The sequence below is a fragment of the Pseudophryne corroboree genome, chromosome 4 (assembly GCF_028390025.1).
Source record: "Pseudophryne corroboree isolate aPseCor3 chromosome 4, aPseCor3.hap2, whole genome shotgun sequence".
Lineage (NCBI taxonomy): Eukaryota > Metazoa > Chordata > Amphibia > Anura > Myobatrachidae > Pseudophryne > Pseudophryne corroboree.
This window is the reverse complement of record NC_086447.1, coordinates 502,475,160-502,495,157: the sequence shown is the minus strand read 5'-3', so window position 1 is coordinate 502,495,157 and position 19,998 is coordinate 502,475,160. Positions and strand designations below refer to the sequence as shown.

General features: G+C 45.9%; 1 protein-coding gene across 1 annotated transcript in view; it reads right to left on the bottom strand.

Annotated features, from left to right (window-relative positions):
- The window catches only part of NT5DC1 (5'-nucleotidase domain containing 1), a 702,933-nt gene that overhangs the window by 607,411 nt on the left and 75,524 nt on the right, over nt 1-19,998 (bottom strand). Inside the window, exons 2-4 of the mRNA XM_063917166.1 lie at nt 11,801-11,892; nt 6,479-6,550; nt 4,755-4,864 (exon numbers count right to left, since the gene is read on the bottom strand). Coding sequence (XP_063773236.1) covers nt 4,755-4,864; nt 6,479-6,550; nt 11,801-11,892 — 274 coding nt within the window. The remainder of the gene's footprint in view (nt 1-4,754; nt 4,865-6,478; nt 6,551-11,800; nt 11,893-19,998) is intronic.

Below are 19,998 nucleotides of genomic sequence, written 5' to 3'. Positions count from 1 at the left end.
GTATTATGTTTGGTGAGAAAAAACTACCAGTAGTTTTTCCTGCATCTGAGGAATTAAATGAGGTGTGTGAGGAAGCATTGACTTCCCCTGATAAGAAATTGATAATTTCAAAACTATTATTGGCAGCGTACCCTTTCCCGTTAGAGGATAGGTCACGTTGGGAAACACCCCCTAGGGTAGATAAGGCGCTGACACGCTTATCAAAGAAGGTGGCACTACCGTCTCCGGATACGGCCACCCTGAAGGAACCTGCTGATAGAAAGCAGGAGGCTACCCTAAAAGCTGTTTACACACACGCGGGCATTATATTACGACCAGCGATTGCATCAGCTTGGATGTGCAGTGCTGCTGCTGCGTGGTCAGATTCCCTGTCAGATAATATCGATACCATGGATAGGGACAATATTTTGCTGACGATTGAGCATATAAAAGATGCAGTCTTATACATGCGTGATGCACAGAGGGATATTTGCCGGCTGGCATCAAGAATAAGCGCTATGTCCATTGCCGCCAAAAGGGGGTTATGGACTCGGCAATGGGCTGGCGATGCCGACTCAAAGCGGCACATGGAGGTTTTGCCCTATAAGGGGGTGGAACTGTTTGGGGATGGTCTTTCGGACCTCGTGTCCACAGCTACTGCTGGGAAATCTACCTTTTTGCCACAGGCTGCCCCACAGCAAAAGAAAGCACCGTATTATCAAGTACAGTCCTTTCGGCCCCAGAAAAGCAAGAGGGCTAGAGGCTCATCCTTTCTGCCGAGAGGCAAAGGTAGAGGAAAAAAGCTGCAACACACAGCTAGTTCCCAAGAGCAGAAGTCCTCCCCTGCGTCCGGTAAGTCCACAGCATGACGCTGGGGCTGCTCAGGCGGACCCGGGTACGGTGGGGGCCCGTCTCAACAATTTCAGCACACAGTGGGCTCTCTCACAGGTGGATCCCTGGGTCCTTCAAGTAGTACTTCAGGGGTACAGACTGGAATTCGAGACGTCTCCCCCCCCGCCGTTTCCTAAAATCTGCCTTACCGGCAACTCCGTCTGCCAGGGAGGCAGTGTTGGTGGCTATTCAAAAACTGTATTCACAGCAAGTGATTGTCAAGGTACCCCTCCTTCAGCAAGGAAAGGGTTACTATTCAACAATGTTTGTGGTACCGAAACCGGACGGTTCGGTGAGACCCATCTTAAATTTAAAATCCTTGAACACTTATATCAAAAGGTTCAAGTTCAAGATGGAATCGCTCAGGGCGGTTATTGCAAGCCTGGAGGAGGGGGACTACATGGTCTCCCTGGACATCAAGGATGCGTACCTACATGTCCCCATTTACCCTCCTCACCAGGAGTACCTCAGATTTGTGGTACAGGACTGTCACTATCAGTTCCAGACGCTGCCGTTTGGGTTATCCACGGCACCGAGGGTCTTTACCAAGGTAATGGCCGAAATGATGATACTCCTTCGCAAGAAAGGAATTTCAATTATCCCGTATTTGGACGATCTCCTGATAAAGGCGAGGTCCAAGGAACAGTTGATAGTAGGGGTAGCACTTGCTCGGGAAGTGCTACAACAGCACGGCTGGATTCTCAATATTCCAAAGTCACAGCTGGTCCCGACGACACGTCTTCTGTTCCTGGGAATGATTCTGGACACAGACCAGAAAAGAGTGTTTCTTCCAGTGGAAAAAGCCGAGGAGTTGTCATCTCTAGTCAGAGACATCCTAAAACCGGGACAGGTGTCGGTACATCAATGCACACGAGTCCTGGGAAAGATGGTAGCTTCGTACGAGGCAATTCCATTCGGAAGGTTCCACGCAAGGACTTTCCAGTGGGACCTGTTGGACAAATGGTCCGGGTCCCATCTCCAGATGAAACAGCGGATAACCCTATCGGCAAGAACCAGGGTGTCGCTGCTGTGGTGGCTGCAGACGGCTCATCTACTAGAGGGCCGCAGATTCGGAATACAGGACTGGGTCCTGGTGACCACGGACGCCAGCCTTCGGGGCTGGGGGGCAGTCACACAGGGAAGAAATTTCCAAGGACTATGGTCAAATCAGGAGATTTCACTTCACATAAATATTCTGGAGCTAAGGGCCATTTACAATGCCCTAAGTCAAGCAAGACCCCTGCTTCAGAACCGGCCGGTGCTGATCCAGTCAGACAACATCACGGCGGTCGCCCATGTAAACAGACAGGGCGGCACAAGAAGCAGGAGGGCAATGGCAGAAGCCACAAGGATTCTCCGATGGGCGGAGAATCATGTGTTAGCACTGACAGCAGTATTCATTCCGGGAGTGGACAACTGGGAAGCAGACTTCCTCAGCAGGCACGACCTCCACCCGGGAGAATGGGGACTTCATCCAGAAGTTTTCCGAATGCTGGTCAACCGTTGGGAAAAACCACAGGTGGACATGATGGCGTCCCGCCTAAACAAAAAGCTAAAAAGGTATTGCGCCAGGTCAAGGGACCCTCAGGCGATCGCTGTGGACGCTCTAGTGACACCGTGGGTGTACCAGTCGGTTTATGTGTTTCCTCCTCTGCCCCTCATACCCAAGGTACTGAGAATAATAAGAAGGCAAGGAGTGAGAACTATTCTCGTGGCTCCGGATTGGCCAAGAAGGACTTGGTACCCGGAACTTCGAGAGATGCTTGCAGAGGACCCTTGGCCTCTGCCGCTCAGACAAGACCTGCTGCAGCAGGGACCCTGTCTGTTCCAAGACTTACCGCGGCTGCGTTTGACGGCATGGCGGTTGAACGCCGGATCCTGAAGGAAAAAGGTATTCCGGAGGAAGTCATCCCTACCCTGATCAAAGCCAGGAAGGATGTCACCGCAAAGCATTATCACCGCATTTGGCAGAAATATGTTGCTTGGTGTGAGGCCAAGAAGGCCCCAACGGAGGAATTTCAACTGGGTCGTTTCTTACACTTCCTGCAAGCAGGTGTGACTTTGGGCCTCAAATTGGGGTCCATTAAGGTCCAGATCTCGGCCCTGTCGATTTTCTTCCAGAAAGAACTGGCTTCACTGCCTGAAGTTCAGACTTTTGTAAAGGGAGTCCTGCATATTCAGCCTCCTTTTGTGCCCCCAGTGGCACCTTGGGATCTCAATGTGGTCTTGGAATTTCTAAAATCACATTGGTTTGAGCCACTTAAGACTGTGGATTTAAAATATCTCACGTGGAAAGTGGTTATGTTGTTGGCTCTGGCTTCAGCCAGACGGGTGTCAGAATTGGCGGCTTTGTCCTGTAAAAGCCCCTATCTGATTTTCCATATGGATAGGGCAGAGTTGAGGACTCGTCCTCAGTTTCTCCCGAAGGTGGTGTCAGCTTTTCACTTGAACCAACCTATTGTGGTGCCTGCGGCTACTAGGGACTTGGAGGATTCCAAGTTTCTGGACGTAGTCAGGGCCCTGAAAATTTATGTTTCCAGGATGGCTGGAGTCAGGAAAACTGACTCTCTGTTTGTTCTATATGCACCCAACAAACTGGGTGCACCTGCTTCTAAGCAGTCTATCGCGCGCTGGATTTGTAGCACTATTCAGATGGCGCATTCTACGGTGGGACTACCGCAGCCTAAAAATGTGAAAGCCCATTCCACAAGGAAGGTGGGCTCATCTTGGGCGGCTGCCCGAGGGGTCTCGGCTTTACAACTTTGCCGAGCTGCAACTTGGTCAGGGGCAAACACGTTTGCAAAATTCTATAAATTTGATACCCTGGCTGAGGAGGACCTGGAGTTCTCTCATTCGGTGCTGCAGAGTCATCCGCACTCTCCCGCCCGTTTGGGAGCTTTGGTATAATCCCCATGGTCCTTACGGAGTTCCCAGCATCCACTAGGACGTTAGAGAAAATAAGAATTTACTCACCGGTAATTCTATTTCTCGTAGTCCGTAGTGGATGCTGGGCGCCCATCCCAAGTGCGGATTGTCTGCAATACTTGTACATAGTTATTGTTACAAAAATCGGGTTGTTATGGCGAGCCATCTGTTCAGAGGCTCCATTGTTATCATACTGTTATCCGGGGTTCCTATCACGAGTTATATGGTGTGATTGGTGTGGCTGGTATGAGTCTTACCCGGGATTCAAAATCCTTCCTTATTGTGTCAGCTCTTCCGGGCACAATGTCCTAACTGAGGCTTGGAGGAGGGTCATAGGGGGAGGAGCCAGTGCACACCAGGTAGTCCTAAATCTTTCTTGGAGTGCCCAGTCTCCTGCGGAGCCCGTCTATTCCCCATGGTCCTTACGGAGTTCCCAGCATCCACTACAGACTACGAGAAATAGAATTACCGGTGAGTAAATTCTTATTTTTTTTCTAGGTAAAAAGATGCAATAACTGCTGATATACACATACATGGCCATTTACTGCATTCTCCTGTGCACCCAGGGGAATGCTGATAAAGTCTAAGTACAGAAAGAAATGGGAGATCCTGGGGGTGGCTCCCAGGTAAGTTAGCTCTCTGTCTGGATGTGTTTTAGTAACAGCCTTTATCATGAGGCCTACTGTGACAAATTACATGGCCCTATGTGGGCACTGCTATTATGTAGTGTTAGCACTGCTGATATCGGAGAAGCCTTGAAGTGGCTCAGCAGCTAAACATGTGTTTGCAAACATGTGTAAACTAATTCTCTGAATTTCTATTGCCAGATAGGTTCAGGTATGGTTACAGGTAATTTTTAGGGTGCTGAAGGGAAATTTAGGGGTGGGATTTGCAAACCCACCCTCTCTGCATGTTTAAAAAAAAAAAAACCACCATCCTCATACAGAAGTACTATGTACCTGATCGTGCATATGTTCCATTGATTTCTTTAAAGTGCTTCCACTGCCTCTTTTCTCCATAAGTCTCCTCAATCATTTCTGCAGTCATTGGCTTGGTGCCATGACATGCCCTGTACAAAATGGGACACAAAATGTAAACCATTACAGTTGCCTTGAATTATTGCTGAACATTAGTATTTACACCCTACCGTATATGGTATTGTTGTAGTAATAATACAATCTGTCCATGAATCTATCACTACTGTTCTGAAAATCTATTTACGCATAATTGATATTAAAATATTAAAATATATTGTTCAAATAGGTGTCATTGTTATCAGCATGCACTGCCACCTATATCTAGTGTAAGAGATTTGTCTGAAATCAGATGGCTTCCTGCATATGCATAACTCAGTATAATTCACAATTCTGTCTATGAGAACATTGATATGCCCACACAAAATTTAACCTAAGTGAGAGCGCCATCGAGTGGCAAGTGAGAAGCGTACTTCCATAACAGCATTGTTTATAGGAAGTATAGCTGCTATAGAACCAGAAATCTAAGGTAGCATGAGCCACTGGCCTCCAAAATGTTCTGCCCACATAACGACTGTCTTAAGTAAAAGCATTTCTAATACTCAAAATAATAAGTAGTCAAAGAGTCAAAAAAAACATTCCTACAGAACAAACCTATTCAACTCACAGCCTGTGGACCAAGGGGGTGATTCAGATCTGATCACTGCTGTGCGTTTTCGCAAAGCGGGCAATCAGGTACTAACTGTGCGTGCACCGCAATACACGCGCGCGTCGGACAACAACAAAGGGCATCACCGGCCAGGGCCAGGATGGTGTGAAAATTCTAATCGCACAGGCGTTCGCAAGGTGATTGACAGAAGGAAGCCTTTGTGGGTTGTAAGTGACCGTTTATTGGGAGTGTTCGGAAAAATGCAGGCGTGCCAAAGCGTTTTGAAGGAGGGTGTGTGACGTCAGCTCCGACTCCGATCAGCCTGTTCTCATCTCACTGTAGTAGTAAGTTCTGGGCTGCGCAGAGACTGCACAAAGTGACTTTTAGCAGCTCGGTGTACACATAGGATCACACACTGCACAGCGAATATACATTCCCCCTGGAGGCGGCGACTATCTGATCGCTGGACAGCAAAATTAGCAGCCCAGCGATCAGATCTGAATCACCCCCCCCAAATCCATTCCGCAACAATGTTTAAACCGACCCACATGTCCTTTCTCCATCAACAGTGAAAATTGCCTTTATAATTTTAGAATTGCTATCTACTTTACCCTTGCTTGGGTTGCAGTTTTATTGGGCTAGTTTTTACCCCTTTTTTGTTTTGCACATTGTGCATGTGTGATTGGACAAGACTGATATTATAACATCATTACATCAGCGAAGAGGATCAGGCCAGGGAATAGATGTGGAGAGAGGAAACAAAGTAAGGAATGTGCAAGATGATTAAAGAAATTGAAATGGAGTAGAGGAGTACAAAATCAAGCAAGCTTAATAAAGGAAGGGGGGGGGGGGGGGGATAAAAACTCATTCAGGCCTAATAATGGGGAATCACGACAGCTATGCAACTATAAAAATGGAAGGGTCTGCACAGTCAATTCAGCAATATAATGAGGAGGTGGCACACAATCAATCAATCAATACATGCAGCCTGCCAAATCTCCCTAACTTTTCAGATTGGCCACTCAAAATAATAGTTGAATACCCCTGTGATAGAGGATACCTGAGAATAGTTCCATCTGCAGCAAGTTTAAGAAAGTTTCCTTCTTCCATATCCAGCACCAAGCCCTTGAAGCTAAAACAATCAGCAGAAAAATGTGTTAATAAAATCTGAGCATGCCATTCCTTCAGTCATTTAGCCTACTGGCTGGAACATGCAACCTACAGTAATAGGCTGTTTGAGCCAGCAGAATTTCGTCAATTTTGATAGCAGCATTTATTAATCTAGCTTCCAGTTGTAAATCATATATTATCTCATATATTCATGAAGCACTAAGGCACAACAATGGGGTCTGGGGCCCTATCTCTGTTTAAGTTTATATGGTTTCCATAGAAGCAAGCTTTGTGCGTGCTATAGGTACTTGAGCACCAATATTTGCGCTGAATGCAGTCATGTCTATGCATAGCGGTTTTAATTCACACAGAAATGGTGATGTAGTAAGAGCACTCTCAATCAGAGCCGCCATCAGGTAGGGACTGATAGCTGAGAGCACCCAACCTCCGGCAGAGTCAATCATTACACTCACACAGTACAGCGCAAGCTGCTAACCAGGGAGAAGAGGCATAACTAGGGTCTTTGGTGCGCAGGACAAGATGAAAAATGGTACCACCCCCCCACCCCCCCCAAATAAAAAAAATAAAAAGTTACAGCTTCTTAAAAAGTGGGAGGGGCATGGTTTCACTTTTTGGGTGAGTAACTGTAGACACAACGGTACTTGTATGCCCTAACAAGAGAGGGCATACAAGTACTAGATGTACTAGGGTACTACTTGCTTCCCTGGTGCATTGGGATACAAATTGATTCCCTGGCACCAGGCGCACTGGGATATAGGTTGCTAGGTTCCTTGCTTGAATGCTTGGCATTTATTAATCACAAATGCCTACTTTAAGGGGAGATGTGCTAAGCATTGATAAGGGTGGAGAAGTGAGCCAGCAGAGAAGTTAGTCTGGCACCACATGTGAAATGCCACCGATGCAGTCTGTGTCCATATCAATGGCTGGAGGCACCCCCATCTTCAAGGGTCCGTAACGGCGCCAAGCTCACCCTGTCCTTGTTTTGCCACTCCAGGGAGTGATATAAATGAATGGCTCATCACACAGCTAAGCTAGCAGCAGCAACCAGTGCTAGAAGCAGCAGCATCTCCACAGGGCTCATGATAATCTCTGCTTCACCTGCAGTTCTCTCCCCCACCACCACTCTCTTTGGCCAGATATAGTGTGCACTACACTAAAGATCGCAATGTGAGATCGCCCACAGTGTGTCCAACTGCTCCCTCCCCACATCTGTGTCTCTACTCTCCCCCTTCCAAATCTGTACCTGCTCCATCCATATCTGTGCCTCTGCCCCCTCTCCACATCTGTGTCTCAGCTCTACCTGCCTTTGGGGGCGAGGAACCGAGGAGTTGGCAGGCCTTGTCTTTATCATTTGTACCAGGCCCCGCGATTTCTGATGGCAGTCCCGCTACCAATCACTTTAAAAATAAGTATTCCATTATGTTCTCTCCCATATTTAATCTTTGTACTCCAGTTTCCTTCCACACTCCAAAAACATACTGCTAAGTTAGCTGGTTGCTGTGTATATGCTTGTGTGTTAGGGTCTCTAAATTTTACAGTATGTTCCAATTAAGAATGGACTGATGTGAATGATAAATAGTCCCTGTTACAGTACTGCAGTATTGGCAGCGTTCTATAAATAAACTATAATAATATTAAAATGTTGCTCAGGAAATATATTGCTTTATATACCGTAATCCATGGATAATGGAAGCAGTTGCAAAGTGTTAATGCTAAAAGTAAAGAATTTTCAGACTAATGAATTGAAACAAACACAAATGTTACGGGGAAACAGAACTTATTTAAAAACTAACAAAACAGTTAGAAATACTTTGTTAAGACTTATCCTAAGATTTGTCCCTACAGCAGATGTAAACAATATTAGATTCCTTTGAACATTTCCATGATGAAACTAATTTTCACATTAACATTTAAATATGACTCATTGGGGTATATTTACTAAGCTCCCGATTTTGACCGAGATGGTGTTTTTTCTTTAAAGTGTCATCTCGGGAATTTACTAAACTCAAATCTCGGCAGTGATGAGGGCATTCATATTTTTTTGGAAGTCAAAGAAAAAAAATACGAATGAATACACTATCGGTCAAATACGATTGTTTTTTGATACAACTCGGTAATTTACTAAAAAGTGTATTTCACGAACACTGCCGGAAATAGCCAAACACTGCCGTGAAAAAATACAAATCGTAAAAAAAAGCAGATTTAAAACAGACCTGCTTTTTTTTATCGTGTTCTGATAGGCATGCACGGATCCATGAGATCCGTGCATGTTTATCAGTGGGAAAGGGTGGGAAAGTGTTAAATTGTCAGGAAAAAAATGCGTGGGGTCCCCCCTCCTAAGCAAAACCAGCCTCGGGCTCTTTGAGCCGGACCTGGTTGAAAAAATATGGGGGGGAAAATGACAGGGGTTCCCCCATATTTAATCAACCAGCACCGGGCTCTGCGCCTGGTCCTGGTTCCAAAAATACGGGGGACAAAAAGCGTAGGGGTCCCCCGTATTTTTTAAACCAGCACCGGGCTCCACTAGCCAGGTACATAATGCCACAGCCGGGGGACACTTTCATACTGGTCCCGGCGGCCCTGGCATTACATACCCAACTAGTCACCCCTGGCTGGGGTACCCTGGAGGAGTGGGAACCCCTTAAATCAAGGGGTCCCCCCCCTCCAGCCACCCAAGGGCCAGGGGTGAAGCCCGAGGCTGTCCCCCCCCCCCCATCCAAGGGCGGCGGATGGGGGGCTGATAGCCTTTTGAAAAAAATGTGAATATTGTTTTTAGTAGCAGTACTACAAGTCCCAGCAAGCCTCCACCGCAAGCTGGTACTTGGAGTACAACAAGTCCCAGCATGCGGTGGAAAACCAGGCCCGCTGGTACCTGTAGTACTACTACTAAAAAAATACCCCCAAAAAAACAGGACACACACACCGTGACAGTATAAGTTTATTTCATACATGCACACCTCCAAACATATATACTTACCTATGTTCACACGAGGCTCGGTCCTCTTCTTCATGTAGAATCCTAGGGGTACCTGTGAAAAAAAATTATACTCACATAATCCAGTGTTGCTTGTCTTCTTTGATTAATCCACGTACTTGGCAAAACAAAAAAACGGAAACCCGACCACGCACTGAAAGGGGCCCCATGTTTACACATGGGACCCCTTTCCCCGACTGCCAGGACCCCTCCTGACTACTGTCAAAGAGGGTCCCTTCTGCCAATCAGGGAGCACCACGTCGTGGCACCCTCCTGATTGGCTGTGTGCTCCTGTAGTGTCTGTGAGGCAGCACACGGCAGAGATACAATGTAGTGCCTATGCGCTCCATTGTATCCAATGGTGGGAACTTTGCGGTCAGCGGTTGACCGAAAGTAACCTCACCGCTGACCGCAAAGTTCCCACCATTGGATACAATGGAGCGCATAGGCGCTACATTGTATCTCTGCCGTGTGCTGCCTCACAGACACTACAGGAGCACACAGCCAATCAGGAGGGTGCCACGACGTGGCGCTCCCTGATTGGCAGAAGGGACCCTCTTTGACAGTAGTCAGGGGGTGTCCTGGCAGTCGGGGAAAGGGGTCCCATGTGTAAACATGGGGCCCCTTTCAGTACGTGGTCGGGTTTCCGTTTTTTTGTTTTGCCAAGTACGTGGATTATACAAAGAACAGAAGGTACACTGGATTATGCGAGTATAATTTTTTTTCACAGGTACCCCTAGGATTCTACATGGAGAAGAGGACCGAGCCTCGTGTGAACATAGGTAAGTATATATGTTTGGAGGTGTGCAGTATAAACTTATACTGTCACGGTGTGTGTCCTGTTTTTTTTGGGGTATGTTTGTTTGTAGTAGTACTACAGGTACCAGCGGGCCTGGTTTTCCACCGCATGCTGGTACTTGTTGTACTCCAAGTACCAGCTTGCGGTGGAGGCTTGCTGGGACTTGTAGTACTACTAAAAACAATATTCAATTTTTTTTCAAAAGGCTATCAGCCCCCCATTTGCCGCCCTTGGATGGGGGGGGGCAGCCTCGGGCTTCACCCCTGGCCCTTGGGTGACTGGAGGGGGGGAACCCTTGATTTAAGGGGTTCCCACTCCTCCAGGGTACCCCGGCCAGGGGTGACTAGTTGGGTATGTAATGCCAGGGCCGCCGGGACCAGTATAAAAGTGTCCCCCGGCTGTGGCATTATGTACCTGGCTAGTGGAGCCCGGTGCTGGTTTCAAAAATACGGGGGACCGCTACGCTTTTTGTCCCCCGTATTTTTGGAACCAGGACCAGGCGCAGAGCCCGGTGCTGGTTGATTAAATATGGGGAACCCCTGTCATTCCCCCCCCCCCCATATTTTGTCAACCAGGACCGGCTCAAAGAGCCCGAGGCTGGTTTAGCTTAGGGGGGGGGACCCCACGCATTTTTTTTTTAGATTTGTAACAATGTTATTTTTTTACGAAAGGTGCACAATGAAGCCCTGCACGGATCTCACAGGTTCGGCCGAGATTCATTGTGTTAATGTCGGCAGTGTTTTACTATTCACTCCCGTAAAACACTGCCAAAAAATACGAATGACATCGACATCGGAAAACACGAAAATGCAGAATACGACAGCTTAGTAAATTAGTCGTAATAAATTCAAAAAGTTGCAAATTTACACTTGCGATGTCATTCGTGTTTGAACTTTAACCTCATTCTGAAAAATACGAATTTTAGTAAATATACCCCATTCTCTGTTATGAGTAGAAATATACTGATAGGTACAAAGTGAAATAAATAACACTAAAAAAACAAACAAACCAGTAATTGAGCCTAATGTCGCCCATACATTAGGACGACTTGCATTAGATGCAAGCTGTCCTATGACCCATCCCCCCACCGCGAGTTCCCCAGCATGCGATAGATTGTATGGTGCTTTAGCAATTGCCGGTGGCCAGGATCGACTGATCGTATGTACAGCAGATATGATCAGTTGAAGCAATGTATGACCCACGGGGCCGTGCATTGCATGGCATTTGCACCCAAAACATGCATGATATGAATGGGATGGGTCGAATGACGGGTCAATATCAACCTAGTGTATGGACAGTATAAGGAAACTAACAGTATTTCCTCCTTAAAAAGGTTTAAAAAGATCAGGTTAATTTTTAACTGTTAATTAGTCAAACAAAAACACACCTCGAACAAATAAAATACGTGTGAAATACATGTATGCAATTATATCAGTTCATCTTGTTATCCACACAAATATTACAGTAAATAAGATTACCAGAAATCCCATTCCTCAGGTGTAACTGATAACAAGTCTTCTTTATATCCTTTTTCTGCCACCAGATACCGAGCAAAACTGTCATAAATCAACTGTAAAAGAAAATGAGATACTATTTTAATAACATAGGAAAAGTAAGCCCAGCTACCAGTGCTACATCACTTCTAAAGGAACCAGTTCCCTACTAATATAACACATTTGTTAAGTCACTTCTCATTTTAATCGAAAGATCTGCCCTGTTTAGGACCCTATGGTCTCCTCTACTACCCTTGTTTGGTTGCCCTAGTCTTCAAGATCTTGTTTTATAACCCAGTACAGATTGACCATTCTACTTTTGTACAACCTGTATGATGAGGGGGTGTAGTATGTTATCCCGGCGCCGGGTTCCCAACCGCCGGCATGCCGGCAGCTGGGCGAGCGCATATGAGCCCCTTGCGGGCTCGCTGCGCTGGCCATGCTGCAGGCACGGTGGCGCACCACGCTATTTATTCTCCCTCCAGGGGGGTCATGGACTCCCAAGAGGGAGAATAGTAGTCGGTATGCCGGGTGTTGGGATTCGGGCGCCGGTATTCTGAGTGCCGGGATCCCAACAGCCAGCATACTGAAAACCATCCCGATGAGGCACCTACAATCTACAGTATATTGAAGTGATTTGCAAAAATACATAAAATGGAAATTCCTTTGGTAACTCAAGAGGTTGTGTGCAAAGCAATATATTTATTGTTTGAAAAATGTATTGCCATCGTTACTTTCTTTCATCTCAGGGAGCAGAGATAAAGGACATTTTCAAAACTGGATATTCACCTAACACCATATTCCAAATTTGCCATAAAAGATCTAAGGAGGCAAGACCTCTTTAGAACAGGGATACCCTTTATACATTCTGGTAACACGATTTACAAAATGAAAAAATATCTTAAGTCAGAATATTCCTGCTCAGAAAATTATGCATTCTTACAACACCACTCTTGGCTACTGAAGTTCTTTCTTGTTTGCTTGTTCCTCAACAGGTGCTGCTAAGTTCCAGACACTTTTCCACTTCCAGAAGCTACCAGGCCAGAAGTCTACATCTCTTCTCAGTTTTGAGCTAAAATACTGTAGCAGTATCAGCATAGATGGAGATAGGAGCCATGGATTCTGTGTGGGGCTGGATGTATCTGACCACAGAGAAGAAATAAGAGGTGTGACCATACCTAATGGCTGCCTGGAGAAAGTCCAGGAGACTATGCAGTCAAGTGAGAATGCACCAGCAGCTGCGAAAGCCAGTCAGGCTGCCTGTGGAGTCCAAGTGGGTCTGTAGCAGCTAAAGAGCTCAATGAGCCAGGAGGCCAGTGGGAGTCAGGAGGCCAGTGTCTAATCTGTAGGAGACAAGGAAGACCGCAAATCTCTAACTGCGCATGTGATATTGAGAACAAGCTAGGCCGGTTGGCCCTGAGTCTGAAAAGGCCAGGATGCATATTACCTGTGAGAGACAGGGCTGGGACTTTGCATGCAGACTACAGTATCTGTCCATTTTAGAAAGGGACCAAGAAGTGAGGTAGTGCCCTGCACGGGGGATGTGCTGGTTTTTGTTTTATTTAATACTGATTGCTGACACTAAAACTCCATTTGTTTACTTTGAAACTGAAAAGCTGTGTGACCCTGATTCAAGCATGCACTAAAGGTGCATACACATGGTGAGATTTTGTCTATCTTCGATTTTGACTATGCAATATTGACTATCTGTGCTTGTGATATTGGCTATGTGTGATTTTGACTAAGTGCCAATTTTGACTATACTTTGTACTATTGTCAAAATTGACTTGCCTGCACAGTCTTGCGATACCGTCCCAGCAGAAGTGCACATTGGGATCGAATCGGGATTGCGAGGTGGCTAACACCTTGCGATCTGCACTAACTTTCCTTGTGATTTTGACTATATAGTCAAAATCGCAAGGCAATATCTCACAGTGTGTACACACCTTTAGCCATCTACCAAGCTATTTACCACAGATTGTCACAATACCTCTATTTATTTATTTATTTATTTATTTATTACCTCTTGAATAGAGCTATGGTTACACTGCCACAGTCTGCCAGTAAAACTACTAAAACTTTGAAGCGCTCACTTGCTCAACATATTCTGAGGGTTGTCTAGTTTGCAGGTGATGTATCAGGACAATTGAGAAGGCTTACATATGCATTAACATGCTTCATAGTAATATTTTATGTTCTTAACCACAACTCAAATGCAGAATCTTCCCACACACATAACAAGTGACCTTCAATTGCAAAACAATAGGTATTGCAATTACACTGCTCAGTCCCAGTTATGATATAAACTCAGCTTTTACACCTGCAGGGATAAAAAATAATAACGGTATAAGCTTTATACTCCTAATGTAACCTCCCTGTACTCCACAGTATCCGTTTGGATGGTCGACCATGTTATGGTCGACAGTCATTAGGTCAACCACTATTGGTCGACATGGATACATGGTCGACACATGAAAATGGTCGACATATGAAAAGGTCGACATGGCTTTTTTTCTTTAGCTTTTTACATTTTTCATACTTTACCATCCACATTTGCTACGATTGGGAACGGTAACCTGTGCCGAGCAAGGGGACGCGGTACACTAATTTAGGTTCCTGGTCATGTTATGGAAAAAATGACACCAAAAAATAGTTCAAAAATCCATATCGACCTTTTCATGTGTCGACGATGTCTCCATGTAGACCATGTCAATGTCGACCAACAGTGGTTGACCTAATGACTGTCGACCTACTTTAAATACTTAAGTGATTCTCTTTGAAATGGTTCTCCGGAAACTACTCTTGTCTGCTTTTCCACTGGAAAATCCTCACAATAAATACATGTATCGTTAAATAGCTGTAGTTTATTACACGTAAGTACAACTAAACATAGATATATAATTAGATTTCTGGAAAGATGTTATACCAAGTACTGTACAGTAGTTTCACAATCCCTCACAATTCCAGATATACATATAAATGGTAGTGTCACGGCTGTAGTAATTTATGAATCCGGTCTAGGTCTGGTCTCTGGGTCTGGACTTGAGAGTTGTGGACAGAATTGCGCAGGCTTAAGATACAATCTCCTCATGCAGACGTGGCAGTTGGCTGAGGAACGTAGGAGAGGAAGTGACCAGCTATTTGGGAACTGAAACACTGGCGGTGTGAACCACCAGTGCAATAGGTAGCTTGGTGGTCTCAGAGAACGGAAAGTCCATGAAGACTAGCAGTAGGAATGCTGGGAGTCACCAGCAAACAGATTTGCAAAAGGCTGGGTGGAACCAGCACAGCAGGTTTTCCAGATGCTGGACGGAACCAGCAAAGTAAATTTGCAGAAGGTTGGGCGGACCCAGAACAGCAGGTTTTCCAGATGTTGGGTTTGGCTTTCTGACAAGGCAGGTTTTCCAGGTGTCGGTTTGGCTTTTTTCCGACAAGGCAGGCTTTCCAGATGTCGGGATTGGCTTTCCAACAAGGCAGATTTTCAGATGTTGGGATTGGCTTTTGAGATGTCGGGATTGGCTTTCCAATAAGGCAGGTTTTCCAGATGTCGGGATTGGCTTTCCGACAAGGCAGGTTTTCAGGATGTTGGGACTGGCTTTCCGAAAAGGCAGGTTTTCAGGATGTCTGGATTGGCTTTCCGACTAGACAGGTTTTCAGGTGTCGAGATTGGCTTTCCGACTAGGCAGGTCTTCAGGATGTCGGGATTGGCTTTACGACTAGGCAGATTTCAGGATGTCAGGATTGGATTTCTGACTAGGCAGATTTCAGGATGTTAGGAATGGCTTTTTCCGACTAGGCAAGTTTTCAGGATGTCAGGATTGGCTTTCCAACAAGGCAGGAGTTCAGAATACTGGACGGAACCAGCAAGACAGGGGTTCAGAATGCTGGACTGAAACAGCAAGGCACGTTTGCAGAATGCTGAAGATAACATTGCAGGTTTTCTGGAGTGCTGTATAAAGACAGCAATGCAGGTTTTCTGAATGTTTGGCGGAACCAAAAAGGTAGGTGTTCAGAATGATGGATGGAACCAGCAAGGCATAGATGCCGTGATGGAATACATTTTACATGGGCCCACCCCCCCTTACCTGATGTAGGCACTTGGGTGCGGCGGGAGAGAGAGGAGTAACTGCTTCTGCTGTTGCCTCTCTCCCCAGCCCAGAACACACGCTGATTGTGTGCTGCGCCGGGGGGAGAAGCAACTGCATAGGCAGTCACTCCTCCCTGAAGTGATATGCGGGGGGGAGGATGTGATGAACAATGCTACCCGCCACCCATACCAGTATACAGCGCCCATCAGCCTGATGACCACCACCACCCCCCCTAGGCTGCACAAATACATTTTGTTTAAATTTACTAAGGCGGGGGGCTGGCCACTGCTCCCTGCATTGGCCACGCCTGCTCACATTAACTGGGACCGACCCTAACAATTTTTAAAACAGTTAAAAGTCTTTGGTCTGTAGGCTTCCTGTGACATGTTAATTTCTCCGTCAGGGTCCACAGATTATCCACAAGATAACAATGGTATATGATGAAGCGGATTTGCACCAATCAGTCAAAGCTTTCCAGCCTACCAGCATGCAACGGGCCCGTCCATATATCCCCATCTCCTGGCTCAAGCAAATCAGTTTTTTGTTTGGTGCGGCAGGAGCCGGACCATGGTCAGAGGGCTGTTGGTTTTAGCAGCATTAAGATTTCTTATTTTATTTTTATAGTCTTACTATTTTTTTTTCTGAGCAATCTTTCTAAACAGCATCTTATATGTACCTTAGAAAGAGTCGCTCCAACAACTCTCCGCCGGGTCGCGACAACGCTTACCCACGAGTACAGTGCTGTTTCAGCGGGCGCCTGTGTCGGATATACTAGCAGGTCCAGCAGACGTTACCAGGCTGTGGCCGCAGCATGGGGAGAAGGTAAGGCATCGGATCCACTTAGAAGGGGAATACGGACACAACCGCACTGTTTTGGGAGGAGACTACCAAAAAGTCGCCGACGTGGCAGCCACCTCGGGTGCAAAAGCGCTAGGCCTTAGGGATCATAGGCTCCAGGAATAGTATGAGGCCGCGATCCCTAGGGTTGATGTCAGCAGTGGGGAGTCAGACGCTCTCTTGGTCGCCCCTCCCCCTGGTTCATGACCAGTTTCCTCCGAGTCTCACGCCATCAACTGTTTCCCGCATCAGTCTCAGATGCTGTACACGAAGGGGACCCAGTCGCAGCATAGGCGGCTGTGCGACTGGTGCGTCTGTGTTCACTGCTCATTACAGACCCAGACCTTTCCCTGTTGCCATCTGGATCTTATTTGCACGAGATACCTAGGGGGACGTTTATCCTGAAGCAAGTCTGGTAACAATTGTGTCATCTATTGACTTGTGAGCAATTTGGAATAGAGTCTTAGCCAGAAGCCGTGGACAATATATTTAGAAGGAAAATAGTGGCACCTTGCACTTTTAGATAAACGAATTTTAGCAATTGCTATATTTTATTCCTTTGAGAAATGGGAGTACTTTTTTCTCTTTTATGAATGTATAAATAAATTGAGTGTCATATTTTATATTTATTAATTGTAATTTCATTATTTGACCAACAGCCGGCGCCAGTATAACTCTTTCGCTATCTGTATACCCATTTCAGGGAATTGACCTTCCCTATACAGGCTGCCATTGACAGCGCACTCTCTTTTTCTTTTTTCTGTGTTCACTGAGTGTCTGTGTTCACTATAGGTTCATGGAGCGGCAGTGTACACTGGTAGCGTCTGGATCCGCTCAGCGTTCGCTAACGTATTGATCGATCCAGGAAGCAAGGTGATTCTCCCTGTATCACACTCTACTGAGTACGGGTAATACAGCACTAAGGGGGTCATTCCGAGTTGTTCGCTCGCAAGCTGCTTTTAGCAGCTTTGCACACGCTAAGCCGCCGCCTACTGGGAGTGAATCTTAGCATATTAAAATTGCGAACGAAAGATTCGCAATATTGCGATAAGACATCTCTGTGCAGTTTCTGAGTAACTCGAGACTTACTCGGCATCTGCGATCAGTTCAGTGCTTGTCGTTCCTGGTTTGACGTCACAAACACACCCAGCGTTCGCCCAGACACTCCTCCGTTTCTCCAGCCACTCCCGTGTTTTTCCCAGAAACGGTAACGTTTTTTCACACACACCCATAAAACGGCCAGTTTCCGCCCAGAAACACCCACTTCCTGTCAATCACATTACGATCACCAGAACGAGGAAAAAAACGTGAGTAAAATTCCAAACTGAATAGCAAATTTACTTGGCGCAGTCGCAGTGCGGACATTGCGCATGCGCACTAAGCGGAAAATCGCTGCGATGCGAAGAAATTTACCGAGCGAACAACTCGGAATGACCCCCTAAGTCTCTATCTACCTTTTTGAGTATGAATAGTTAGATAAGTGCCTATTGCATACGAGTCTGTATACATTTACTGTTGTTTCTTTCGCAATGCATCTGAATACGGTAGATCTGTTTAAACATGATTCAGTAATATGTTCTCCTACATACTTGAAATGTAGTTGTAGTTGATGATGTGCTCATATTGCTTATTATACTAATGTATAACATGTGACTGACTGCTAGTGTGATTGTTGACGTTACAATGTCAGTTTTGTTTTATTCCGATCCTCAATGCTGGTGCATGGGTAGGGTCAGATTGTATGTCACTTTAAAAAACTTAAAGTGATTAGTCACAAATTGTGTAGTACACTGTGAAAGTGTTGATTATTTATCATGTCTAAGAGCGGCAAAGGTGAGGAAGATACACTCACAGCAACACCAACACTCACATCATGTTTGTCTTGCAAAGCTGTGTTATCCTCTCAGGATCTTGGGGGTCATTCCGAGTTGATCGCTCGCTAGCTATTTTTTGCAGCGCAGCGATCAGATAGTCGCCGCCTATGGGGGAGTGTATTTTTGCTTTGCAAGTGTGCGAACGCTTTTGCAGCCGACTGGTGCAAAAAAAGTTTTTTGCGGTTTCTGAGTAGCTCTGAACTTACTCAGCAGCTGTGATCACTTCAGTCTTTTTGGTCCCAGAACTAACGTCAGACACTAGCCCTGCAAACGCTTGGACATGCCTGTGTTTTTCCAAACACTCCCAGAAAACGGTCAGTTGCCTCCCATAAACGCCCTCTTTCTGTCAATCACCTTGCGATCGGCTGTGCGAATGGATTCTTCGTTAAATCCATCGCTCAGCACCGATCCTCTTTGTAACCGTACGACGCGCATGTGCATTGCGGTACATACGCATGCGCAGGTTTGCCGAGTTTTTACCTGATCACAGCGCTGCAAAAAATAGCTAGCGAGCGATCAACTCGGAATGGCCCCCCTGGTTCAGGATGCTTTGTGTGCAAATTGTTTTAGCTTTCACCAGGGGTTCTTGAAAAATACAAGGCATTTTCAGGTGCAGGTTGATCCACCTTGGGCTATGTTTGCACAGACTTTATTCAGTATAGCTGAACGGATAATTCCTACAACTCCTGTACCGGGGATAGGTTACACGATTAATCCTTACATGCAGCTTCCCACCTGTGGTGTATCACTTCCAGCAGCAGCCTCTCAAAAGACAGTCTGATAAGCCGGTAGTAAGTAAATCTTCATCCTCACAGGCTAAACATGGTTCAGATGAGAATTCATCGGAGCATGAAAGTTCAATTAATTCTACTTCGGCATACGAAAGGAGGAAGAAGGTCTCAGCTCAATGGATATAGCAGAGTTAATTAAAGCAATGAAAGCCATTCTATCCTTAGAGGATTCAGAAGAGCCTGTGTTAAAAACCAAGGCACCTGTGTTTAAACGTCCCAAAACAGTTAAGACTGAGTTTCCAGGGTCAGATCAGCTGACGGAAATCATGGAAGAGGCTTGAGCTACGCCTAATATGAAGTTTAGAATTCCTAAGAAATGGAATGCCAATTTTCCTCTTCCAGCTGGGGATTGTTTAAAAAGGGAGAAATCTCCTAAAGTAGATACGCATGTGATTCGATTAGTGCGAAAATCTACATTACCTTTGCCTTCAACATCATTAAATGATGTCACTGATAGGAGAGTGGATGGTTTTCTAAAAAACATTTTATCGCTGTCTGGGGCAGTTATAAGGCCAGCCATGGCTTCACCTGGGATGGCAAAGGCAGTGGCTACCTGGGCTGATGCATTGGAGGGGAATTTTTCAATAGCATCT